The following is a 9,387-nucleotide window of genomic DNA, read 5'->3' on the forward strand; positions in this document are numbered from 1 at the left end:
AAGGACCTCTAGTGGGTAAATGGAGAATGTTTTAAAGCCAAAACGTGGAATGAAGTGGTATCCTGAAAAGACCGTAGTCTTTGCAGACAGGCCACCTAAGTTTCTCCTCCACTTTCTGGTAGTGGCTGGGGGGGGGGGGAGGAAGGAGTACACCATCCCATCCCCCCACCCCCACCCCCTTCTTGAATTCCTCACCTATAAGGCCGGAGTGATGTGCTCACTTCATAGAGCCGGAGTCCTGAGATCATGGAGCGTGGCCCCAGATCCTCTTTCCTCCTCCTAAGAAGGCTGAGGTCATGTACGCGAGGAACTTGATAAAACACTAGGGCTCCACGTTAACCCGGTTAGGTGAATGTCAGCCCGCTGAGTCTAGTCCAGGGTCACGTCTTGGAAGTCTCTGTAGGAAGTGGGCGTAAACCCTCTGGCAGGGAGAGATGGGGTTGACCGCGGGTGGGCAGGGATCCGCTGACCGCACGCGGAAGGGGAGAGCCAGCTGAGCACGCACACCCCTTGCAGAACGCACATCACATGGGAAACAACAGCTGGACTGGCTGTGTGAAGATGAGAGTATAAGAAAATAGCAAGAGCAAAGCCCTGGGGACGTTATTCAGCCTTCCAGAGTCTTCTGAAAGGATCACACCCTTTCAAGAGTTGCCTGGTTTTTGTCTCTCCCACTTCTTAGGTGGATAAGAACTGCAAAGACCAAAAAGGTTACAGTGAGGTTGCAAAGTTGTTGCAAAGAGATATTTTTAAACTTGTTAACCTCAACAGAGAACTTTCACTATCTCCCTCATGCCTTCCATGTGCAGGGAGAGAGCGCAAAAGGAAGTCTTGAAAACAGAGAGCTTTTAGTGTGGCTCAAAATGTCTTCTTGAGTTGTTAGAAAGTTAAAACAGAGTATCACTAGAGGTAAATGATTCTAACGGGAGAGGAAGAACCTAAAGACACCAGCCTCTTAGATCAGATCAGTTTTCTAGGCAGATGATTCTTTTTAAACCTCATTTCCATCTACTCCAGTGGGCAGAACAAGTTATTCTGCATTTTCTTTTCTAATTTGATGTTTTACATTAAGTCCATATTCTCTGCTTTTTGCAGTGAAAATTCGATAAAATTTTGCCAAGAAGCATTGATATTTTGTGGGTTACAGAAAAGCCATTAAGCTTTGCTATCCCCAAAATAAGTTGGATTTGGTTATGTGCCTCCCTCATCACCAAGAGAGACGTCTGTTTCCCACCCTGGGAAATATTTGATGCACGCGGTTAAAATAAATCGTCGGCAGCTTTACTCAGAATAGTGAAATGTCTGTGCACGCTGTTCAGGAAGGCAACCGCACTTGTGAGACAGACACAAAAGCCAATTTAATGAAATCCTTAAACATCGCCATGGGGGCTGGGGGTAGCCGGCCTTGGTTACCAGTGCCCCTCAGTCGGGGAAGTATAGCACACCTCTTCCAGAAATTGGGGCTGCTGGAATCCACTAGCTCTTCCAATGTTGCGTGATCCACGGTGTTGGAGTTCCAAGATTTTTCTTGCTCTGAGCACAGTCAACTCCCATTGATGGTCTGTTTGTATGTATGTGAGTGGGGACACCATATGGTGCTTGACTCCAGTTTGTGAGGAAGGTGTTATAATCTGCGTTTCCTGTGGATAAACTGAAGGTCAGACAGCTCATATACGTCCCAAGTTACATGTGTCTAAAGGTCCCAGGGCTACAAAAGGCCAGCCTACGGGCACAGAGGTCAGCACATGGACTCTCACAATTCATGAAAAACGTGAATTTCTCATGTTATATCCCAGCTGCTTGACTTTCCTTCAACACAGCCTTTTCTCAACTGTGTGCTGTAGACTAGTAGGGTATAAATTCTGCCAAACTTGGATTAGGTGAGTCAGTAGGTTTAGGAAATGGATTTCTAAACAAACAAGGTAAAATAAAGAAGATTTCTTTACTGAGAGGCATCTCAGAACCTTCACCGGCTCGTGTGCATTGTGACTCACGTGCCTTGTGAGAGAGGCAGCTCGTTGTGCGAGAGGGGTGTGTGCAGAGGGAGGGGGTGGTCCGCAGAACCCACTTTATACAATGCTTTGGAATCGATCCCTAGAGCCACGAGTGAAGACAGCCTTTTAATAACACGGTAAAAGAAACCCCTCACTCCTGTCTTAGAACATAGAAGGGGAGACTGGGGGTATCTAGAAGCCTGAGGTTACATCCTGAGTTCAGTGCTGGGATGAGGTGTTGGCAGGGCAGGGCCTCTACTCCTCCACAAAACAGCTCTTCTCGCCGCTGTCCCCGGGAGGCACAGAGCGGAGGTCAGACTGCAGGGCCTGCACACGGGCCTGTCCTGCCTCCCTGGACTCCCACGTGCTGGACCGTGTCCACCCGGGGCAGCTGGAGATTCACCGGCAGCCCCGCCTCTCCTGTGAGCACGCATCACCAACTCGGTGTCAGCAGCGGCCGCTGACATTTTGCTCAGAGACAAGCTGTGTTAGACCTGCAGCAATATAACCTGTTTAAACGCAGGCACAGTGCAAATGACGATGAGTTATGTTATCACTTGGGCTGTCCCTCTTTCAAGAGCTTAAAGAAGAAGTCAATTTTTTCTTCTCCTTCTGTTGCAGGAGACAGCGCAGGACAGACACCCATGAACATCAACCCTCAGCAGACCCGTTTCCCTGACTTTCTGGACTGTCTGCCCGGAACCAATGTGGACCTCGGCACGTTGGAGTCCGAAGACCTGATCCCCCTGTTCAACGACGTCGAGTCCGCTCTGAACAAAAGCGAGCCCTTCCTCACCTGGCTGTAATCGGCGCCCCGTGTCCCGTGGGCGCGGCCACGACCTGACATTTCCTGGGCCCCTGGGGAACATCGCCTGAGCAGAGGGCGTCCCGCGGGGGGCACCACCTTCCGCCTCCGTGACTCACGCTCCCTCCTTTCCACGTGGCCAGTTGAGTCATTGCCTGGGTCTGATTGACAGTCACTGAAGTTAAGCGTAAATAAACGTTCTGCTTTCACTTTCCGCCAGCCCGCATCCCCACGGGCTAGGCAGAACGGCTCCTTCCCTTTTCTCTCTGCAGCCAGCCCCACGACGTAAGTAAGCTGTGTGGGGTGTTCGTTGAAATTGACCCATCAATTGATTATACACCATAAAAAGTTGACCACAGGCAGTGACTTTTCTGACGGGCGGCGCGGTCCAGGAAATGTGCGCAAAATTAGACCTGATTTTACCATTTCATAAACTGTGCGGGTGACGGTAGTACCAGATGCTTTAAATATGTAACCGAGCTTTAAACGTCATCGTACGGACCATAAAATCCTGCTGTGTGGAATGCAGCGTCGTGTTGGATCCGTACTGGTTCCGATGATCTTCCCACGCCTGGACTTGATCCTCCTGTCCTTGTCCGCACGGCGTTGGGACAGCCAGCCCCTGCCGCGAGCGGAGAGGAGCAGCAGATCTTATGAAAGAGACCAGTGTGCTACTAATTAGGAACCGTTCATTAAACAGAACATTTTTAAAATGGCAACTGGGATTTAAAAACAAACTAACTGCCGCTTAGAGTTTGATGCTCATCTTCTGAAGCGCTGTACTTTTGTAGCTGATGACCAAGGGCAGCCAGATGTTTTTTGATAGATCAGTGGCAACTTGCATCTCTGTCTTTTTTCGAAACTGCTCCATCGGCCTCAGGACGACATCACGTTCAACCTGGTGGCACCCGCGGGAAGCGGTGCCTTTTGCAATTCTGAAGCCTTGTCAGTCTTTGCTTGTGAGATTTCAAGCGTTGTATAAAACAGTCTTCTCTAGGAAACTGTTTGAAGAATGACTGACGTTTAAAAACAGTGCCCTCTTGAAAAGGGTGTATGGTGGAGACAGGTTTCCGAATTCAGTAAAATTGATTCCTAAGTCTAGTATCCTAACCCTGTTTGCTACAGTTGGTATAAAAAAAAAGGCATGAAATATATACTCTATACCTCTTATGTAACCAAAAACTGTTTTGTTGTTTTTTTTTAATGAGCTTTTAAGGACTGAGAGCGAGCATCAGGTTCACTGGGCATGCGCGGTCTGCGCTGCCAATGACGTCCTCAAACTGTGTCATGTTCTCAACTGACATTATTTATAATCTATGAACTTAATATCTTTTTTGAAAAGACAATTAATTCAGGTCTCCGGGAAGAACCTTTCAATTCCCTAGAGGGCTTACTTGCTCAGGATCTTAAATGAGATCCTTCTCAAACTGTCAGAACATAGATGGGCAGACTGCATTTTATCTTGTTGGAGAGAAGGCACGTGAAAAGGTCAGAGAGGAAGTCGTCAGGTGATGGACTCGAGTGGAAGGGATACCCCGTTGAGAAATGGAAATAGAAAAGTTACAGCATCCCAAAAGCAAGACAAGCAGGAGGGGAGGAGAGGTGCCCCCAAAGAACAGAAAGACAATTTCCCACTCCAGTCTTGATACCGAAAGACGAAAGACGGTTGTAGGAAGAGGCGGCTTTGGTGCACTTTACGTGGAGGGGGAGGGGCCGGGTGGGACAGCCTTGTCCGAGCAGATGCTGAGCGTCTGTCAGGAGGACCGGGCTGGAGCCTGCTGTCGCTTCCAACAGCATGAAGGGATTTCTCTTTCCTGAAGGACCCCTGGGTTCTGTTTCTCTGCTCCCCTCCCTCTCTTCAAGTGCTCCGGGAGAGGCAGGCGTGATGTTGATGTTGCTACGAAGTTGAAGGGAGCACTGTTTCTTTTTCTTTGATGTTAGCAATAATTGCAAGAAGAGTTGTACATTCTAAGAACAAAAACAAAAAACAAGGGACCTAACAAAACTGAGCAGTGTTACTGTATTTTTTTTTTAAAAAAAAATATTTTTATAGACTCATTTTCAGGTGATGATCCATAAGAGAAACAAATACCCCTCTTTTTTTAAAAAAAGATAGTTAAAACATTGATCATTTGTATTACCAATTTTTAGAATTTTCTAGTAAGCTTGTGGCATTAGAAAACACTAGAAGATTTTCGGCTTTTTTAGTGAAATTAGTTGAGACATTTATTAATGAACATAACAAATATTTCTCCAGAGTTAAATATGGACCCTATGTGTTTACTAATAGATAAAGCCAGATATACTTTTTTGTGTGTTTGTTTTTAAGGCCATAAAAGACAGTTTTTATTAAAGAACACTAAAGCTAGAAATCTCTATGTAAGAACAACCTTTTAAAGGCTATTTCCTGTTATTGTGAGTGTTAACACCCCTGCAGAATCAAGATAAGGTGCTATTTATACTGTTCTTCTTGTTGGTAAACAGCTGCCAGGATATCTAGTCTTTTTAGTCCTACATCAATCAATCAATTTCAACATTTCATCCAATAGTGTTGCCATGAAAAACACATATTAAAATGGAAAAATGCCTTCAGAGATCTTTCTGGGTGTTATTTTTTTCCTGATTAAACACATTTTCTTGAAGTAGATATATTGTTAAAACCTATTTGCAGCTCTCTTAAAGCTAAGTGATGCTTAGTGTTTCACCATAGTATTTAGGATGTGAAATGCCACCTCTTTTCACGGATTATACAATAGACGAGAAGCACGTAAAACAGAAAAAGAAGAAAAAAAAAAGTTAGGGGGTGCTGTTGCCCCGCCCCCGCGGGGTCAAAAAGCTCTCTGTAGAAGAAAGTGATCTGGGGTGACAGAAGTGTGGTTAATTATGAGTTGTGTTCTCATGACATAATTAGGAAGTAACTTCTGAAAGTACAACTTTTATGGGGGGAGGGGAAACTGTTAAAAAGAAATGGTAGATTCCTTTAATTGGGAAAAATGGGTGATGGACAGAGACCGTTTCCCTAATACACTACATCATTTATGTGCTAGTACTTTTAACTTTGAAAGAAATTTACTTCTACGTTTTGTTTTGGTTTTTTTTGTAATACGACATATGTACGTTTATTTTTAATTTAGAATGCTATGCATACAGAAAGTATGCAGCCAAATCAATCAGATCGAACCATTTTACCTGGACTTTGGTACTGGTTTTTACGTCTCTGATTCTGTATAAGAAAAATAAATACAATCGAATTTCCACTGGAGGCTTTGTCCTTTTATTATTCTTGTGTGTGTGCTTTTTATGGAGGGCTTTGGGTGGTACCAGAGAGGGGCTTATGCAACCCTCCTGGCAGAGGATGAAAGAAAGAAAATTTTGTGAGGAAACATTTTTTTGGCTCAAATGCCTGTTCTTTAACAGGCTGAATAGCCACAGAATTTTGGTTTCTACTTTATGTGAAATGACCCACAGGAATTTTTTTAAGCGTGTGTGTGTGTATGCGTGTATATAAAAATCACACCGTCCTGACTGTGACCGAGACGTCAGAACTACATAGGGATTCAGTTTTCCATTGTTAACAATGGGGTGTACCTTCTTGTTCTCGAAACTGAAAACAGCTCTCCATTTTCTGTGTGCCTGTGACAGTGTATTGCCCTCTGCCTATGGCATCCCTTGATTCTCGTTGTCGTGATGCCTTTGTCACTGCACAGACACTCTAGTGAGAGCGCCCCTAGTGGAGCGTGGCCGCAGAAGCACTCAGCTACATACAGCAGAGAGAAGAGATGCTCCACGAGAACACTGTCAACGTTCCAGGTCTAAGTCTCCTGCATGGTATCTCATCGTTACTTGTAATGTGCTTCTTGTTGCAAATGTCATAAGATCACAACATGTATAAAGTGGAAAACTAAAAATTGTGTATCTCCTCAAATGTCACATTAAAAAAAAAGTATGTTACATTTTTTTTTAGCAAATGGAAAGCAATTATACATGTTAAGAAACTTGCATTTTTCAGCAGTAATATTACTAATACTTGTTGAGCATTTACCATTTCCCAGGCACTGTGCAGAAGCTTGCTGTATATTATCTAATTTACACTGCATAGCAGTCTTACTGCATCAACGGTATTATCCTCAGTTTGCAGATGGAGAAATTGATGTTTGGAGAGGTTATGCGTAAGGTCCCACAGTAAGCAACTGATACATCCAATTTCCCGGTCATCATCTCATGCCAGTACACGTAGTTGTTGTATACCTCATGATTTTTAACAACAACTAACATTATTTTGTATGAATGTCCCTGTTGATAGCTATTTGGTAGCTACAAATAGCACTGTAAGAAACAGCTTGTTCATTTTTCAATTTTCAACTACTACAGTTGACATACAATATTATATTCGTTTCAGGTGTACAACCCATTATATCTGACTAAGTGGTCATCGGTAAATTTTATACCCATCTGACACTAGACCTACTTATTAGAATATTATTGACTAGATTCTTGTGACTGTTCTGTAACCACCAACTTGTATTTCTTAATCCCTTCACTTTTTTGTGTGTGTGACAGAGAGAGGGACAGATAGGGACAGACAGGAAGGGAGAGAGATGAGAAGCATCAGTTCTTCGTTGTGGCACCTTAGTTCATTGATTGCTTTCTCAAATGTGCCTTAATCAGGGGCTATAGCAGACTGAGTGACCCTTATTCACGCCAGCGACCCTGGGCTCAAGCCAACGACCATGAGCTTTAAGCCAGTGACCATGGGGTCATGTACATAAATGATCCCATGCTCAAGCTGGCAATTTTGTGGAGTTTGAAACCTGGGTCCTCAGTGTCCCAGGCTGGCACTCTATCCACTGTGCCACCGCCTGGTCAGGCCTCGGTTTTTAATTTCTTTTTTTTTTTTAATAAATAAACTTTTATTTTAATGGGGTGACATCAATAAATCAGGGTACATATATTCAAAGAAAACATTTCCAGGTTATCTTGTCATTTAGTTCTGTTGCATACCCATCGCCCAAAGAGAGATCGTCCTCCATCACCCTCTATCCAGTTTTCTTTGTACCCCCTCTCCCTCCCCCTCCCCCTCTCCCTCCTTCCCTCCCCCCACCCCCTGTAACCACCCCACTCCTGTCCATGTCTCTTAGTCTCGTTTTTATGTCCCACCAATGTATGGAATCCTGCAGTTCTTGGTTTTTTCTGATTCACTTATTTCACTCCGCATAATGTTATCAAGATTCCACCATTCTGCTGTAAGTGATCCGATGTCATTTCTTCTAGCTGAATAGTATACCATGGTGTATATGTGCCTCATCTTCTTTATCCAGTCTTCTATTTTTTTTTTACAGTGATTAAAAGCCTTTAAGCAAACTCTTGGCCAATACCGCAAGAATCCATAAAAGAGTAGTGTCCTTAACATGTTCACCAAGTCCAAGTTGGCCCCATCACCATGCCAAATCCCTGAAAAATGCAACCCAACCACAGTTCAGTCTGTTAGGAGCTGTCACAGGGAGCAGGAGTCCAGGAAAAGTCCACATCCAGGAAAAGTTCTTACGGCACTGGAATTGTTGTCACCATTCTATACTTTGCAGCTCATGTCCAAGTCCCAATGACCGCTGCTTCTAGCTGGTAATGATTCAGGTAGACTGGAAAAGCCATCTGCAGCATATGTGGAGATGGAGCTTCTGTTCTCCTCTGCCTGGAGAGATGAGACCAGGTTGCTTTTCCCTGGAGCTCTGTGACTGTGGCATGGTAAAGAGAACCTTGGGATACACTAAGCTGGGTGGCAAAGGTAGATTCATAATAGAAGTTGGCAAAAGGGGGAAAGAGAGCTCTAAATTAGGAGTAGGTCCCAGCCTGAAATATGAGTGGGGCATTGAGGTAGGAGGGATAAAGGAAACACTATATATTAAGCAAAGCAGCAGAAAATAGGACTATCAACACACACAACAGATCTTTGAGGGAAGAATAAAAAACCTGACTATTCAGGCAAAACATAGTTAAGTGGCCCTTGTGCAAATGAGATCAGTTTACCTGCTTCTTGGAAGAAATACCCTAGGCTCGTCCACAGTGTTGTAGATAGGGCCGACAGCCCTGGGCACCTTCAGCCTTCAGTGGCAAACCCCAGCATTCTGGGCAAGGTTAGGTCATAGGTGGCTGGAGCAGGGCTGGAAGAGACTGAACCCTCCCTTAGAGGAGCGAGGGGGAAGCCCACCTTCCAGTGTCCCTGTTTCCTCACAGCAGAGGCGTGTAAGCCTGGCAGGCTTTAGCTCAATGACCTTCCTTTCCACTATTGAAGCAGGACCCAGATGGCATCCTATGAGACCCCTTTGGGGCGTTGGAGCCTTTAAGGGTGTATCCTAAAAGCTGGTAGTTCCCCTGATCTCTATTGGGCTTTTTCTGCCTCTAGGTATCTTAAATGCCATGCTCAGAAGATCTCACTGAGGGGTTTGAGGATCCCCATCTACCTATATAAATCTTTTCCATATATCTGGAGCTATTTGGAAAAAGACAAAACAGTGTTATTAGCTGGATCTAATAAAGAAGGTAGTAGTTTCCAGGTGAAAAAGATTTGGTGTCTCCTGTTCATTAGCATTC

At 44.5% G+C, this 9,387-nt stretch overlaps 1 protein-coding gene across 1 annotated transcript in view; it reads left to right on the forward strand.

Moving 5' to 3' along the window:
- WWTR1 (WW domain containing transcription regulator 1) overlaps positions 1-6,059 on the forward strand; it is a 172,579-nt gene extending 166,520 nt beyond the window's left edge. The window contains exon 7 of the mRNA XM_066347742.1: positions 2,616-6,059. Within this exon, the coding sequence (XP_066203839.1) occupies positions 2,616-2,800 (185 nt within the window). The 3' untranslated portion in view covers positions 2,801-6,059. The remainder of the gene's footprint in view (positions 1-2,615) is intronic.
- The last annotated feature ends 3,328 nt before the right edge of the window (positions 6,060-9,387 follow it).

The sequence above is a fragment of the Saccopteryx leptura genome, chromosome 8, assembly GCF_036850995.1.
Source record: "Saccopteryx leptura isolate mSacLep1 chromosome 8, mSacLep1_pri_phased_curated, whole genome shotgun sequence".
Taxonomy (NCBI): domain Eukaryota; kingdom Metazoa; phylum Chordata; class Mammalia; order Chiroptera; family Emballonuridae; genus Saccopteryx; species Saccopteryx leptura.